At 42.8% G+C, this 17,883-nt stretch overlaps 1 protein-coding gene across 1 annotated transcript; it reads right to left on the reverse strand.

The window, feature by feature from the left end:
• Positions 1-6,642: 6,642 nt before the first annotated feature.
• Positions 6,643-17,526, reverse strand: Aqp4 (aquaporin 4). Its single transcript, XM_051163373.1, has 5 exons — positions 17,367-17,526; positions 13,587-14,001; positions 12,051-12,215; positions 11,544-11,624; positions 6,643-7,114 (listed from the first exon to the last, which is right to left on the reverse strand). The coding sequence occupies exons 1-5, from the start codon at positions 17,396-17,398 to the stop codon at positions 6,836-6,838; spliced, it is 972 nt and encodes a 323-aa protein (XP_051019330.1). The 5' UTR covers positions 17,399-17,526; the 3' UTR covers positions 6,643-6,835.
• Between the last annotated feature and the right edge of the window lie 357 nt (positions 17,527-17,883).

The following is a 17,883-nucleotide window of genomic DNA, read 5'->3' on the forward strand; positions in this document are numbered from 1 at the left end:
GTCGGGCACAACTGAAATGTCCCAGTATTTTGTAATCTCAATTGATATGAAAAATCAAAGGCATGCAAAAATAGAGATAATGAAAGTTGGAGCTACTGGAAGCAGCATGTGCCTCAGCTAAGAGTCCTCAGAGGGGAGTGGCTGGGACAGAGAGGTGTGGACAGTTGACTGAGTTAAAATCTCATGTCTGTGCCCTGGTAGTCCTGTGACTCTGAACACATTGATTCCCTGTTTAGACTTAAGTTTCCTCTTATAGCTGAATTGTGAAAATGGCTTGTAGGGTTTCAATAAGAGATGAGAAGTTGGAGAAATCATATACTGGGTGTACAGTAAGTGTCCAACTGTTATTATTATTGAACTATTGAAGACTTTAGCAGTAGCTGCACTAATCCTTACCTCTAGCCTTTTCAGGAACAACCAGGCTATATCTTAAATAGTGATTTTGGTAATATTTTCTCAAGGGAAAAAACTTAATTTCCTAAATTATCAAAAGTATAAGTTAATCCTCTGTAGCCACTCATCCTGTTTCCCTTTGTAAATTCTGTTCTAAGGTCTGTAATTTTCCTGGTTCTCAGCATTTAATTTATTTCTCTATGGTGGTATGATAAGATGGGGATTTCCTTACATGCATAATATACATACCTCCATATGTATGTACGTGTGTGTGTGTGTGTGTGTGTGTTTGTGTGTGGAATTGAGAAACCTCCATACTTGTGTGTGTGTGTGTGTGTGTGTGTGTGTGTGTAATTGAGAAACCTCCATACATATGTGTGTATGTGGGCGTGCTCATGCACTTTAGCATGCATGTAATTAAAGGCAAATATGGTTGCTGGGAAATTGGATTTGTCGGGCTGTGAGAGATTTGTATTAGATGCAGGAGACTCATACACATGATTGGAATTGAGAAACACGTTTCAGATTTTGCTTCTCTAGTATGTGTAAAGTGAGGTAATTTGTTTATTCCATTAAACACTTAGTTTATTTTGTCATTTTTGGAGATGAAAACAGTAGTGGTATTTCCCTTTTAATGATTCTTGAGATAAAATTGAAAATTATGTATAAGTTCTATATATATGTTTTTAGAGTTCTAATTTTTTAAATTTATTTTTATTCTTTTTTTCTTACCCTTGGATAATACTTTCAAAATGTTGTACTCTTCTGTGTCAAGTGACCCTTTGAAAAGGAAGAAGGAGCGCAGGATACAGTTTGCATTTTTTCATTCAGATGCCTAATTATCAGAATATTTTCTATTCATCCACACATGCATCCTGTGCGCATCTGCTCACTCATTCACCTTATATTTCATTGGCACTCTCTCTTTTCTATGACTCATAAAACGATTGTTAACCTTGGACACCATCGTTTTTCAGAGATTTCAGAACATGCAAGGGTCTAAGAACCCAATTTAACCTTTCAGTCTTCAATGTCTTCTTAAAACCCAGAGAAGAGACAAGTGGGAAAACTAAAAAATGGTAAGAATCAGTTTAAGTGACATATTGTTTTAGACATTGCCAAAACTGAATAATCATTAAAAGCCAAAACTGAATAATCATTAAAAAAAACAGGCTGCCACTTCTACCTAAGCTTTCAATGCTTGTTAAAATACTTTGCTTGCTGAAGTATTCAACTGAAGTAAATTTCATCTAACATCTGGCCATTGCACAAACACAGCAATGAAAGCTTGTCTTGTTGCCCCAACATTGGGTATAAATTTTAGAAATCCAATTAGTGTTGCATTCTTTTTGTGATTTTTTTCCCTTTGTGTTTGAATTAATTTTGAGCTCCTACCTGGAATTATAAGAATTCAAATATTTAGCACACACATTTCAGCAGCAGGAAACAATTAGGTTGGAGAACAGGGTTTGGTGGCATTTCCTCGTGATTAGAAGATACTCTTTAATTGCTTTGTCCTTGCAGCGTACACTTATCCAGTAGAGTGCCTCTTAGAGCATGAGGATGAAAGAGGGGAAAGAGAAGTACACAGGATAAACAAAACACATCCATAGCCATTAAGAAGTAAAGAGTCCAGGGGGAAGAGAGAGGCACCTATGCAAATTGTTTCGCCATAACATGACAAATCCTATGAGATACATACTGATTTGGCTTCCAAGGACTATTCACCCTTCATTATTATCATATAGACTGTACCCTTTGTGAATGAGTACCGGCAATCGTGCACTGAAGGTGTGCAATCACTGTGATGATAGCTGATAGCCTCCAGTCAACTTTGTAGACGTGGACATTGTGGATGAAGCCTGGGAAAACATCTTCTTCACTGTCTGTATCAGGGCCTATCCCTGTCTATACTCTCCAGGCTTTCACAGCATTAAAATGATTTTATGGGATCTAACACCATTTGGTGTAGCTTATACCCAAATGTCAAAATCTACTGCTCATTCTAATGGAAGTGCAAAAACTACACCTGAATTTTTAAACACCTTCAAATATGTGTCATGTCTTTAAAAACATTTGAAGATTTATTTGTTTGATCATCATAAGATGTGCAAGACAAGACATGGAAGAGCCCAGCTAATACTTTTAATAGATTTTTTTCCCAACTATTAGGCATTACAGTTTAAATCTCTTTAGCATTGTCTCTAATGTTGGAGGAATATTTAGTTAATAAATAATTGTAAATAGAACCACATATTCATTTTATTTTTCTTAGTTTCTCATAAGTTACAAGCTTATTGTAATTTGGGTCATAAGAGCATAAATAATTATTTATTTCCATAAATTGCATGTTTATTTAATTAAACCTGAAAAAAAAATCTAGGAATACGTTACAGTGGGATATGTTAGGTGTATTTTTTATATCTTGATTTTTGACTTAAACGTGTATAAGAGCATCATAGCTGTCCTTAAATTTAGCGTTCCTGGCATGTGGTGTACAGCATTTGTTTGGTGTGTGTTGTAACAGGCTATGAGAAGTTATTTGCAGGCTCAGTTTTTGATTTTTGAAGTTAAACATCTTAACATTTCTTTCTGAGAATTATGGGTTTCAACAGTTTGTGCTATTTAGGTGTTCTGAAAATCATTGGCACCTAGACACGAACTCAGGAAATTTGAGGTAAAGAAAGCAAGTTTTGTTACATTATGCTTTCACATAGTAACCACACTTTCTTAATAATTTTCACTCTGTGATGTTACTGGGTAAAGATGTTATTACTTTCAGATCCAAAAGGTTCCAAATTCATATATTCTGTAGTCTTATGATAAGAATGCTTTTATAGTTTTTTATAATTGTCTATTTGCCTCACCATCCCCAATTGTCACAGAGGCAGTGTCTCTGTCAGATTTGTGATAGGTGGGGAAGGCGTCAACTTGATGCTCCAAAGGGCCATGCAGGGGTTAGTGGCAGCATAGAATCAGTCCCTCGGTTTTGGAAGTCCACTGCCATTAGTGAGGTTAGACCAATGCACACGTTGCCCACCTTCACCTAGAAGAAGAGTTTTGCTTTTTGAAATTGGCCTCCAATAAGTCAGCTCATTTCTATCATGCACACTTTCCAGGGATTTCTAATCTCCTTGGAAAATCTTCAACAGAGAGCAGCTTTGGCCAGCAGTGCCTGTGAGCTGTGCTAGGACCCCCTCTGATGATGACTGTAAGGAAAAGGATTTATGATTACGTCAAATGGCAGAAACAAGCTATAAAATTGCCAGTGACTTAGGCTCCAGAAAACACTTTTTTTTTTTTTTTTTTTGTAGTGTAAAAGGGTAGGACTTTGGGAAGAAAACGGAAACCTTCATTTAAAATCAGAGTCCTACATTTGAAAAAAAAAAACCCTTAAAATCTGCTTAAAAACAACTCCTCTCTGCTTTGTTTTAACAGACTATGTGCATTTTCAGTGTATGGACCACCTGAAATTTAGGAAGTGTCTGTTTTCTCCTCCTGGGGGAAAAGGCAGTTGGCATTGTTTCATGGCTCCTATAAATCTTTTATGTCTTCCTGATTTTTCCTCTCTGATCTCTCTGCTTGTATATCTGTCAGCAGCTGTCTCTGGGGAGCAGTACTATGCACTTCATTAATAAGAAGGGATTAAAGGAAAAAGCCCCGCTCTCCTAATACACTGGATAATTTGGTGCCATCCATGAGGCAATAGACCCCTGCTGCATAGATGTCATTAGAAAGGTACAATTTCATTACTTTTTTTTTTTTTACTGGCAGAGCCTTGAGTGAAATGCAAGACATAGTGTCTCATATGCAGAGACGAAGAGTGAGGAAGCCCTCACCCTCTGCCCTTGCACAGTAGAATATAAAAATATGCTTTCTTTTCACATCCCTTGTTGCCTTCCTTTGATGACACTAGAATTTATACTTTCATTAAATAGTGAGTGAAATAAAAATTGGAAGAGATTATTGGTATTCTTAAGTGCCAAATGAGTACATTTTTTTTTTCTTATCAAAACAGCATGCTTGTTTCGATTACCTACTGTGTGCCTGGCATTCTGCCAGCTGCTAAAAAAATAAAAATAAAAAAAAAATAACAACAAAAACCAAAAAACAAACAAACCACAAATCTCAAAGCCATGATTCAGTGTTTTTCAGTCCTTACCATATTGAATGCTGTTACTGGAAATGACAGTTCAAGCGAGTACAAGCGAAGTAAACTGTATGGCATAGTAAAAAAAAACAAAAACAAAAACAAAAAAAAACCAATCGCAGGCAATGAAATGGAAGCGCAATCGGAAGTCTGCATAGCTCTTCCTTGTTAGCTAAATTTACTTTTACCTGACGTTGTTTGTTGATGGTTGATATCGCCTTCTGGGCTGAAGCACCTGACTCTAAGCCCATGTAGTATGTTGAGAAAACACTTGAAATAAGGGGCACGAATCACCCAGGGGAGGTTCATGCCCTGGGTCTGTGAGTGTGTTTCTGGGAGTAAGCTTATGTCTGTGCGGTAGTATATTCAAAACCCTGAAAAGGGGGCCCATGCCTCTGGCTTCTAGCAGAAAACACGCTGGTGGCACCGAGAGGCACATGCTGGCCTCACGGCTGCCTGGACGTGGCACATCCGTTTTCTAGCACCGAAGAGAATCAGGTTTAAATAGTGGTCCATTATCTCGCCGCCACAGACACAACCCTGCCATTAACAATAAGAAGTCACACACAGTTGGAATTGTGCTTGGGAGAAGAAAGCCGTCGATTCTCAGCCATTTACAAGCTAGTAGTCCTCACAGAGGTGGCTCTTCTCTCTCCCGCTACTAACTTTTGTTCAGTGAAATTGACATTTGCAGCGCTTTGTCTAAGATAAATGCTAGGCTAGACGGTTCCGATAGTAGAAACTGGGGTTTCCACAGAGCATTTGACTGGTGGAAAGCAAAGCAGTATGGGAAAAACAAATGTTTTTTTTTTTTTTTTTTTTTTTTTAACAAATAAACCAGGCAGTAGGGTAAATAAGAACACATTAAGCTATATGCAATATGAAGGATGGGCCACCTTGGAGTGTTGAACAGAGGCAGTTTCCTCACCCTTTTATTTGGCAACTGGGTTGCGTCTTGTCTGCCAAATATTTTAGTTCATACACTTACACTCACAGTGGTGATCATCAACAGACTTCGTGGGGAGTGAGACAGCATCGGCCGCTAGGATGGGGCAGGAGCAGCTTGTACTTTCTAGAACAAGCAGGACTTAGATAACGACAAAAAGCCAGGACTCAACTAGTCAAGTTCGTGCCAAAAACACCTCAGCTAGTGTTTCAATACAGATGCAAAAGTGACAAACAAATGCCCCAGTTTTGTCAATAAAATTTTAAAAAGGTAAGTGAAGCGGTTAAAAGCTTAAGCAGTTAATCTGGTGTGGTACGTTTAAGTATGTGCACTGAAAGCAGACCAATCATTTGGTAACAGATGTCCCCTCTCCCTTTGACAGCCATAAGGCTGTGGTAACCTTTACTCTACCTCCCACCAGACCTCACAGGTCTGGCTGCTCTGAACCTCGGTGCATGTTCCGTGGACTTGTTTCATAAGATGGAACTAATACATGGACAGATGGAACATTCCTTCCAAATTTTTTGATTTTTAACTCAACGGTTTCTTGGATTCTGAGGAGGAAAGAGGATTATAAAAAACTGGGGTTGGGCTGGACTGTGGTGGCACATGCCTTTAATCCTAGTGCTCGGGAGGCAGAGTCATGTAGACCTCTCTGAGTTCAAGGCCAACCTGGTCTATGGAGCGAGTTCCAGAATAGCCAAGGCTATACAGAGAAACCCTGTCTTGGGAAGAAAAAAAAAAAAAAAAAAAAAAAGGATTGCGGTTGGGACCTGACAGTCAGATATTTGCCCATATAAATACAAATGAAATATCAGTAATGGCACTTGCTAATTTTTCCCCTCCGAGGTAGTTTCTAAGTCAGGGATGGCATATGAAAGAACTTACTACGATCTTCTCTTGAAAGCACATGACTCTGTGGCATACCGCATTTTGTCATTGTTAAATCAAGCCAATGAAAGTCACTATTCCAGCGAGGACCTGCAATGCCACCTTCCTCACAGGCATGCCCATATGCCCTGTAAGAGGCAAGACTTGACCAGATCTTGGTCCACGTGTTATAAACGGAAGGGAACTCGATAAACTAGTTGCATATTTGCTTTGGGGATACTTTAGAAAAAGATTTCTGTTTTAAGATGTCATATTCACTATATTCATTATAGGCGTCTTCTCCTCCCCGCTCCCCATCAATAATAGTAAAATATGTGTTGTTTAACCCGAGTAATGAGACATGAAACAAGAAACCCACAGCTGTCTAATTATAACAAATCTGTTTCCTTAATGGGCGGCAGGAAATCCGAGGCCAGGTCTAGGGAGTCCCTTCTGCTTTCAGTGCTCTCCTCTAGTCATACCGAGGACAAGACCTCTCCAGACGGGTCTTTCCCCTTCTTTTCTTCGCCACGGTCAATGTCGATCACGTGCACCACGCCGGGTTTCAAGATCAAGTCTTCCGTCTCCACTTGGCTCCTGTTGTCCTCCACCTCCATGTAGCTCCCTTTCGTCTGCTGTGCAGCCTTGCTGAAGGCTTCCTTCAGGCGGCGTTTGAGCTCCACGTCGGGACAGAAGACGTACTCATAAAGGGCGCCCGCGAGCACAGCTCCTATGATGGGTCCAACCCAATATATCTGGGGGAAGGGTGGGCGAGGATAGAAGTAGAGAAAAGCAGTTTCAGCGGACAAGCCGGGAATATAGATTTTAACTGAGTAAATTAAGACAGTAATGATCTCTCTCTCTCTGTCTCTCTCTCTCTGTCTCTCTCTCTGTCTCTCTTTCTCTTTCACGCACGCACACACACACACCCTCGCGTGAGCGTGCTTGTGCACACAGACACAGATTTGAAAATACATGAGAAAATATACCAAGTTTACACCAAATATTTACACATTATTAAAGAACATTTAAACATAAAATAAGAGAGAAAAGTTTTCTTTCTTTTAATATTATTTTTCAATGTTCTTTTTAAGAATTATTCGAGACAGGGTCTAGCTCAGACTGCTCTCAACACTCATCCACAGCCCAGGCTAGTCTTGAGCTCACATTGCTTCCCCATCAGCGTCATACGCGCTGAAAATCTTAGTGGGTACCGTTACACCCGGCGTCAGCTTTCTCACAAGTCTTAATGTAAAAAAGCTCCTCTCTGGTGACTCCACAAGTTAAGCAGACACTAGGAATTCCTTAAAATAGAAAGAAAATAATAATAATTTTTGGTGCATGTTTCTCTCCTGTGCTCCACAGTAGTGCTTTCCCTTGATGTGTATAACCAGGGTCATGGTGCAGTTTTATCACTTAGCGTGTTAGATACTCCGTCTGCACAGTGAGTGTAGTAACAGTCCCAGCACTTAGCAGTTCTGTGATTGCTTTTATCAGGGACTTGATCCATTCTGAGACAAGGTCTCTTGTGTCCCAGGTTGCCTTGAACTCACCAAGTACCGGAGGATGGCCTTGAACTACTAACCTGCTCTCCCCACCCCAGTCTTTTCTTCCAGAGTGCTGGGATCACAGACATGGGCTACCATGCCCAGTGTATTTGGTGCCATAGAGAGAACCTAGGGCTTAGTGCATGCTTGACAAGTACTTTACCAATTAAACTACACCACTGTAATTATAAGTGACTTAACTTCCATGCCTTACTTTCTTTATCTGCAGAGCAGAGTCCATAATCCATATCTCACGGGGCTGTGAGGACTAAATGAAATGCCAGCTATAAAGTACTTACTGGCTTGTGGCTCAGGGAAGCCAGTTCAGTTTGTGCATCCTGGGCCATTTAAGATTGTATCGGACTAACTTGGATGTTAGTGTCTTTATATTATATGCTTTCCTTCTTTAAAATTGGACGATTTTATTTGCATGGGAAATGCTATGGTTTACTTATCTCTCTCGTCGGGGAGTGTTTCCCTCTGCACACTGCTTTAGTGAAAACCTGCACTGACTTAGGGGTGTAGGCTAGGTATGCATTAGTGAGTAATTCTATAGGGCTTCAGTAAACGGCGAGTTTGTTTTTGTTTTTGTTTTTAATCGCATCAGGGGTGCATTCAGAATGAACCAGGCTTTCAATGTGGCTAGGCTGCAGCAACATACATTAGCACACGTCCACGCTGTAGTGTTAGGTGCACATCCAATAGATTCACTTGCGACCAAACTTCCTGTTTACTGAGCACTCTAAGTGGATGTACTGAGCACTGCTCTTATCCCATTAATAGCCTTTGATGCAGATACTATTAAAACACACATTCCTATGGCTTGGACAGTTGCTACTCTGAGAGGTTACAAGCTCTCAGAGATAGCATACTTCACAAGTGATTGAATTGCACCATTTTACCAACTTACTGTTTGCTCTGTCATTTGAGGAAAAAAAAAAAAAAAAAAAAAAACCACGACCATGTCTTGCTTAGAGCAGCGCCTGGAAGCTAACTGCACTTAACATCTTCACTGTAAAGCCTAAAGGAAAGCCAAGCTTCGTGCTGAAGCCAAGCTCACCGCCTTAACAGGGAAACAGCCGGGTAAGTCGCTAGACCAACTAAGCTCCTTATCGTGAACATGAAAGAGCCCAAAGGAAAGTTTATCTTCTCTGTGCCCTTTCAAAGGAGAAATGAGAGCACTCCTTTAAATGCCTTTGCTCTTTGTTCCTTCCATAAGATCTCATTAGATTGGGGCCACTTCACAGGCTTCAAGTGCCACATGGGAGAAAGGCCACTGTTAGACAATCACTACGCTTTCCAAAATGCTCTGGAGGGGACAGCTAGCTCTCAAAAATAAGTCCTGGTGCCAAATGGCTCTTCCCAAACAGAGTTCTGTGTCCTTTAATGTACCTGTAAATTTCTATCAGGAATATTATTGTTGAAAACAGAAAGATACCCTCCCCTCTGTACCAGTTTCCTCACTTGAGTGGAGAGTGGGATATGACTTTCTCACGTACTCTGGTGCCTCACATTTGACAGTGTCCCCTGGAGGGGGAGACCTGGTGGCACTCAGAGGAAGGACAGCAGGTTGCCAAGAAGAGACTTGATGCCCTATGAGCATATACAGGGGGAGGTAATCCCCCTCAGGAACAGTCATAGGGGAGGGGAATAAGGGGAAAATGGGAGGGAGGGAAGAATGGGAGGACACAAGGGATGGGATAACCATTGAGATGTAACAAGAATAAATTAATAATAAAAAATTAAAAAAAAAAGAAAACAGAAAGATACATAACTACATAAAAGTGGTTAAAAGAACCTCCTAAATTGTAATTGCATTACCTAACTAAAACCTGTCTGCTTTTTGTAAGACCTATACACTTCCCATTAAAAATTCTCATTATGGTGCCTCACATTTGACCATGTCCCCTGGAGGGGGAGACCTGGTGGCACTCAGAGGAAGGACAGCAGGTAGCCAAGAAGAGACTTGATACCCTATGAGAATATATAGGGGGAGGTAATCCCCCTCAGGAACAGTCATAGGGGAGGGGAATAATGGGAAAATGGAGGGAGGGGGAGGGATGGGAGGATACAAGGGATGGGATAAACATTGAGATGTAACAGGAATAAATTAATTAAAAAAAAAGAATTTGTAAAACAGAAAAATAAAAATAAAAAAAAAAATAAAAAAAATAAAGTAATAAAAACAAAACAACAACAACAAAAAATTCTCATTTGGGGGCCTGGAAAAATGGCTCCATGTTTAAAGTGTGTCCATGCAAGTATGAGGATCTGAATTTGAGTCCCTGAAACCCACATAAAAGCCAGACATCATAGTGGATGTCTGTAATGCTTCTGCTCCCACTGCAGGATGGGAAACAGCAGGTGGAGTCAGGAGAAGCCCAGCGGTGCATGGGCCAGTTAGCCTGGTGATCAGGGGTGAGCAAGAGACCCAGTTCAAACAAGGCAGAAAATGAGACCTGATACCCACAGTTGTCCTCTGACCTCCACACGTCATGGCACGTGTGTACCCAGCCCCCACCGCCACCCCCGCCTCCACCACAGAGAAAATAAACTCCATTTTGTTAATGTAGTAAGTCCTTTTAGAAATAACAGTGGCAAAATGACCAGGCCAATGAGAGACACCGGGGATCAAGATTTTACATGTCTATGCCCAAATTATGTCTTAGCAACTCACTACACTTTTTGTGTAAGGGAATTCATGCAGTCATGGTGTGATGCTTTCCTCCTTTCCTAGGTCACGCCACCCTTGAGGAGCTGTGTCTGGATCCATTGCAGCCACGTGCATAAGATCAAAGCACAAACGACAAATTATTATGTTTATAACTTAAAAATGCAAAAATCACATTCACAGTACATGAATGGCTATAAAAGTTGGCTCCATTTTCAAGCTGGCATATATTTTTTTTCTTGTATTGTGTAGTTTATCTAAGTTAATGAATGAGTGGCTTTCACAATTGCCTCTGATTTGAAGGACAGAAATTCTCTTGTTGACGGGAACAATTGAAACAGCCTTGATGCATCTCTCACTGCTCTGGGCCCAGATTAACAAGAAGGTTAGTCCTGAAAGTACGGCTTCTTGAGAGTCATTTAGTTTTCTAGCTACAGCTGTTGTGACAACGGCACCAACATCCACACCATTTATTTGCACTGTCCACAGTTCACAAGTTCCCAGCTCCTGTGCTGGTAACTGTGTTACGCTTATGATGCTTTTGCATATTTCTTTCTTCCTTTAAAAATAAAGAATAAAGAAAACTTAAAAATTTTTTTCTGCTGTTGCTAACAAGGCTTTCTTTCAATGGTTTAAGCACTAATGCCCCCACATGCTTATGAATTAAATTTGTTCTACATAGCAAACCCTGTGTACTAAGTAGTCTGCCACAGTCTGTCAGACATATATCTGACAAGGGTTCAAGAAAACCCAGCTATTAGTGAAGACCTAGAACAGAAAGCTATGGGCTATAGTGGGCCTCTGTTGGACTCTTTCTATTTCCTGTGACAGGTTCAATAATAAGCTGGGGGTTGGAGTGGGAGAGGGCAAGAGAAATTAATGAACTAAATTATGCTAATAAAAAGGAGGCTTTTGGACAATTGTTCCCAATTTCAGAATGATAAGATATATCAAGTAAGTAGTTACCCAGTGGTTTTCCCAGTTTCCCATGATAACTGCAGGTCCAAAGGATCGTGCCGGATTCATGCTGGCTCCAGTATAATTGATCTACAAGGGAAAAAGAGCAACACCTCAGACATTTTGGAAACAGAGATCTTAACAGGTATCATTTGCTGTAACTCACTGTTGTCCCCTCAGAGGAACATTGAGATTTAGCCACTTTATAGTTGGCAAAGCAAAAAACTTAACTTCCACAGACATGGCTGAATAGGAGCCAGCCGTTTATTTTATGGCACACTCTGCATGGATACAGGGGTATGTCCACCTAATTTAAAAAAAAAACATGTATCTGTGTGTTGAAAATATAACATGGACATAGACAATATTCCTGAAATAATCTAAATGCTGCGGCGGTTGGCACTGGTCAGGCTAGTGGAACTAAAGAAAGCATCAGTTTAAACCGGCCTCTTCAGGCTAGCTTCAGGGTGAGAATAAATGAGATGGATCAATTATTCAAATGGACTTAAAACTTACTGCAAACAAATGTCCAATTGCCACGGAAAATCCAATTGCTAAAGCTATTGAACCAGTAACATCAGTCCGTTTGGAATCACAGCTGGCAAAAATAGTGAAGACCAACTGGAATGTGATTATCAACTCCACCAGCAACCCATGGCCAGCGGTAAGGTTTCCGTGAACCTAGAGAAAGAGAGAGACACTCCATCAGAACTGGAGCAAGAGTCTAGGTCTACAGCAATGCATTGGTAGCATCAGTAGGAAGGTTCTGGTTGTCCACAGAGAGCCGTGGCTAACTTGAGTTTTCTCCCAACCCCAGGCTGAGATTCCCAGCCTTTCCATGTCCTAAAATCAAGAAATCAATTTACCCTCATTTTGGGCCATTACAGATAATTGCTTTTACAGTGTCTGAGTTTTCACTGAATGTTGTTTTTAGCAACACAAGCGAAATGTGTTAGTGCTGCACTTAGCTTGTACAAGTTCTTCTTAAGAGATTTGTAAGGTTACGAGGCAATTATTAGACCCATTGATTAGGCTTAGGTTAGTTCAGCCTGGTGCTGAGCTATGGAGGAATCCTGCAGAGAGGAATGGGAAGATCAAACGAACGTGGATTTCCTTTTTTGTTGTGGTTTCTCTGTGTAGCCCTGGCTATCTTGGAACTTGCTTTGTAGATGATGGTGGCTTCAAACTCAGGGATCTGCCTGCTTCTGCTCGCTGAGTGCTAGGATTAAAGGCATGGCCCTTTATGTAGATATTTAAAGTCCCCTACCTATGAAAAGCAACGAATTGTTGCCCTTGCCATCAAACAAATAATTGTAAGCCCTTAAGATAAGAATACATCCAAGCCAGTCATACTGATTTTACCTGTAATCCCAGTGTAGGAGGCGGAGACAGGAGGATTGCTACAAGTTCAAGGCCAGCAAGAAGTGGATAATTAGTGTGAGACCCTGTCTCAGAAAGCATGTTCAGTGTTGTTACTGAGGTGGCAGAGAAAACAAATCAAAACAAAACACTTTGAGACCTTTTGATCATGCTCAAGTCACTCAATAGTGACTAATAATGCTCTCTTGACACTTCCTCTCTGTCTAGGCAGGGTCTCTCTATGTAGTCCAGGCTGGACTTCACTCCTCATCCTCCTACCTTAACCTGCTAAGTGCTGGGATTAAAGGCAACCCCCATGCCGGGCTCTTCTGCGCATATTTTAAAAACCCAACACTAAGTTTCCACTCTTTTTCTTTTTGAAGACAAGTTTCTATGTAGTACAGACTTGTTTTGACTTTGATATGTAGCCGAGGATGACCTTGAACTTCTAATTCTCCTGCCTTCACGTTCCAAGTGCTGGTGGTGTAGTTATGTGCCTCTACCCCTTGTATACATGGTGCTGGGAATATAACCTTAATGCATGCAGGCAAGCGGCCTACCAACTGAGCTATCTCCCCAGCTCCTTAATCAAGTCGTATTATGAATGCCTCTCAAGCCAATGGGCCCTCTCTCAGCAGAGTTTGCAAGCAGCCTGGAGTTCTAGTACAGCAAAAAGAATCTAAGAGTTCTTACCGTGGTGACTCCCAGACCTCCCACCACGCTGGGAGGTGTGACCAGGTAGAGGATCCCGGCTCCGATGATGGCCCCCAGGCACTGTGCAGCGATGTAGAAGACTGACTTGGCAATGCTGATCTTTCGCGTGCACACCATGGCCACTGTCACAGCGGGGTTGATGTGGCCACCGCTGATGTGGCCAAAGCACTGCACCATGGTAGCGATGCTGAGTCCAAAGCAAAGGGAGATGAGGACCATATCCACAGGTAAGGGGTTTTCCGAGCCACCCCAGTTGATGGTGGACCCAAGGCTGAGCAAAACGAAGATAAGCATGGCCAGAAATTCTGCAGTGACTGCCTTCCAGAAAGCTTGAGTCCAGACCCCTTTGAAAGCCACCATGATGCTCTCTCTACTGCACGGGTGCCCACACTTACTGGAAGGAAGAACACAGTGCGAATCAGAAACTACCAACCTAGTTTTACAGCTAGAAGAGGCACCGGAATCCAGGGAGGGCGTCAGGCCTTCAGTCTTGCAGGCTGGGGTGGGCTAATGAGCTTGCTTTCCAAACCAAGAAAGACTGCTTCTGGACATTCCCTTAACCAGTAACCAAGAGCTTCTCATTTTGATATCCTGCCATTTCCTGTTCACTGGACAACTGCCCCAACTGTCCCTAGAAAGAACTACGTTCCTTAAGAGATTAAGAATAAACTGTATTTAGCTGGGATTTAGTTCCCTTGGGCAAGCTTTAGAATTTATACGTTTCGTATGTGCTTTATTTTGGACAGAAATCAGTTTAAGGGGATGGGGATGGCTCAGCAGTTAAGAGTGCTGGCTGTTAAGAGTTAAGAGTTCTTCTAGAGGGCTTGCATTTGGTTTCCATGCTATCTACCACCTGTAACTCCAGCTCCAGAGAAGCCAAAATCCTTTTCTGCTGTCTATTGGTACTGTATCCATGTGGTGCACAGACACACATGCAGGCAAAACACGCATTACACGCATTAAAAAAAAAGTCAACTAAAAGTCTCTGACCTTTCTCAGCAACTGCTGTGCATCTCTCCACTGTCTGTTGCCTACTCTAAGAAGTTTCTCTGACCAAGGTTGAGGGTAGCCCACGGGTTGGGGGGTGAGGAGATGTGGGGAGAATTGGATGGGGGGCAATGTGGGTGGATATGATTATATTTCATAATATATATAGGCATAATGTATGTACACACATAATATCTCTATATATGAGTTTCTGAAAAATAAAAAAAAGTATATCTTAAAAGGGCATATCTTTTTCAGTTTGTGTTTTGTAGCTTCAAAACGGCAGTTTGAAATTGGCTTTGCAGAGGCCTGCACCCACTCCTACCTCGGCGGGGGGGGGGGTCTGTGGATTTGGAGGAAATTTGCTAGGACATTGGGACTATGAACCTGTCTTTTGGGAAAGTAAACTGGTGCAGGGCAGAATTGCTTCTGGTAATCAGTGTGGGCCCTGGGAACCAGCAGGAACTCAGCTGGGACAGGGACACTCCCGGCTGTTACCCTGGGCAAGGAGGAGGCCAGCTGCAGGCTAGAGGAGTAGCTTGGGATCCAGCAGGCATCTGTGCCCAGCTCCTGGGCAGATCTGGGCTTGTAACACTGGGACGTGACAATCTCAGTCCCCAGAGGGGAGCCTGAGAGGCTTTGGGAGGGCGGGCCCGCAGGCACTCCAGGTTGGTGCCAGGCTCCCAGGCAGTGGCCAGGTGAATGGGCAAAAGTAGTAGCTGCCAGAGAGGGCCAGCACCGGAGAGGAGAGATCCTGGTGAGAGACGTTTTTTAAAAGTGTTTGGGAGGCAGGATATTGCCTCCTCAGGACCCCCCTAGCCCTCAACCAACAATGGGGTAGCTCTCCACCCTCCCCTGAGTCCTGGAGTCTGAAGTAGTAAGCCAGCCCCACAGGGTGCAGAGCTAGGGAGCTTAGCAAGAGGAAGGGGCTGTGCAGGAAGCAGGACAGTCTCTGGAGGAGGAGCTGTAGAGCTTCTTTCTTACTGAAGACTTGTCTCCCATGGGCTTGGCCCTGGGGCACTGTGTGCCTCCTCTTAAGGAGCTGTGGAGGTGAGGATGGGAGCCAGAAGAGAGGAAGGAGCTTGGAATGTGGTCAGGAAATAAAAGATTCCCAGGCAGCCTTTCTGAAGGGAGTCAGTTTCCTCCCACGGTCTGGTATACCTTCTTTACTGTCTTGAAGGTCTTTGAAGCTGAAGAAGGTGGCTTTTGAAGACACTACTGTAACTGCTTATTCTGACCAGAAATTGTTAAAATCCCCTTTGAAAGGGCAATCACTCTCGTTACCCTCTTTGCTGAGACATTTTGTCCCTTGTCCCTTGCAAGACAGATAGGCAGTGTTTAGCATTGAAGACTGTAGAGGACTGGCCCAGAGAACCAAGACCCAGAGAGCTTGGCTGGCATCTATGTGCCGACCCCCTCCCCACCTCCAAGGAAACCCCGTATGACACCAGGCTGGGGATGGTTTCTTCACCTTTAAGAATTTCGCTTTGCAGTTAGTGTGACAATGGGGCTTTCCTTCTGTCCTGAAAAGGGAAACTACTGTGCTGTGCTCACCCACCCAGGGGGCAAACAGCTATACGGGTAAAATGTCCCCTGCCCAAGCCAGGTCCTCAAAGAGAATCGTGTCATTATGAAACACCTCAGCTGGGACAATGTTGACATAGTTCTCAGAGGACCATAATATAGATACAAAAACAGCAGTAGGAATGTGGCAGAGAGGGCACCCTGGGGAGCCACTGGGAAGGTCCCCAAGTGAGTGGGAGAGACTCTGAGAGCTCACATTGAAAAAGGAGTGAGGAGCGTCACTCTGAACTCACCGGCAGCCCAGGATTGTAGCCTGGTGGCAGAGGGGCAAAGTGCTATTACAGGTGCCGTCTTCTGTTGCCCATACAGAGGAAAGAGGAGAGGGGACCAAGCAGGAAGCGAAGGAGCTGGGTGCGTGTGCAGGGATCAGTTCCTGCTCAGTAGCAGAGCACTCAGGGGAGGCGGTTCTGAAAAAAGGCCAACCTCCCTCTTACACCCCTTTGTCACCTCTCCCTGCTCATTCATACACCTGTCCCCCTCTCCAGAGACCTAAGCAAGAAACTCAACGGCTCAGTGAACTTCAAATTTTCATCAGAGAAAGTAAAAAAGAAAACACAAAAGCAAGACACCCCGAACTGAGAATCATAAACAGAAACCTTAATATGGTTTTAACTTCCTCTCTTTCTTAAAAAAAATCCAAAAAAATGTGATCTCCTCCAAAGGCCCCAGCTGGCTGTGGACCTCAAAACTTCTAACATGTCTGTGTACCTTTCTGCCCCTGTGAGGGTCTTCCCCGGGGCACTGCTCACAACCCCACAAGCACCATTAATGTGCCCTGATTTGTTTATATTCATAAGAAATGGGCCAACATAATTTGTTTTTGCTGGTTTGCTTTTCCCCAGAACAAAGGAGGATTTGTTGATATACCCAGGCTGCAGTGAACCGGACACATTACTTCCTAGCCAAATACACTGTCTCATACACTCCTGGACAGCTAAGTACCCGGGTGAGTAAGTTTTCTAATGAAAAATATTACAGATTTAATTTCCCATGCTAAAAAGCATCGCCTTCCCTCTACCTTCCCTCTGTTTCTCTTCTGCATAAGCTTAGTCCCTGGCTTAACCGGACTCCCCACCTGGCTTGTTGTTACCATGTGGATTCTGCTAGAGAAGATGTGGATATCTGCAATGAAAGAGTTTCATCTTTTCAGCACCGAGCATTGTTTCCTTAAGGCAAAGAAGGACTTACCCCCACCGCCTTGCCGCAGCTCTGCCACTCATGCCGTCCCTGGCCAGAGTGCGCCTCTCATTGCCTGCCCCCAGGCTCCAGTGCACTGGGAATCAGATTACAGGCACTTGTCTGATTGGGGTTTTGGAGAGTAGGGGTGGAAAGATTCTGCACCATGTGGCAATCTCTAAGTTATATTTGAACTAGAAATCGTCCCTGTACCTGATCGCTATAGACACGGGGCATTTCAGGAATGCAGAGCTCCTGCTGACATATTTTTATAGCTACCGATCTTTTCAGGTGAAGACTTCCTTAAATGTTTATTTGGATTATTCTGATCACTAAGAACTGGGGATAATTTGCCTGTCAGTTTCTTACTGACACTGAACGACCATTAGAAAGTGGATCCATACAACCCAGCCATTCAGCTGACTTGAGAGCTGGGCATGGATTTTTGAGTGGCAAATAACCAATATTGGAAATGTGTGAGCTCAGAAGACAATTAATATATGTTTAACTCCGCTTGCAGTATCTACTC

Source organism: Acomys russatus, chromosome 20, assembly GCF_903995435.1.
Source record: "Acomys russatus chromosome 20, mAcoRus1.1, whole genome shotgun sequence".
Lineage (NCBI taxonomy): Eukaryota > Metazoa > Chordata > Mammalia > Rodentia > Muridae > Acomys > Acomys russatus.

Excerpts from the sequence above, each read along its gene's own strand:
- Aqp4 (XM_051163373.1), bottom strand. The coding sequence starts at position 17,398 with ATGAGTGGCAGAGCTGCGGCAAGGCGGTGGGG. Across the intron at positions 14,002-17,366 it reads GCTGCGGCAAGGCGGTGGGG|TAAGTGTGGGCACCCGTGCA; the intron begins GTAAGTCCTTCT and ends TCTTCCTTCCAG. Across the intron at positions 12,216-13,586 it reads GAGGTCTGGGAGTCACCACG|GTTCACGGAAACCTTACCGC; the intron begins GTAAGAACTCTT and ends CTCTTTCTCTAG.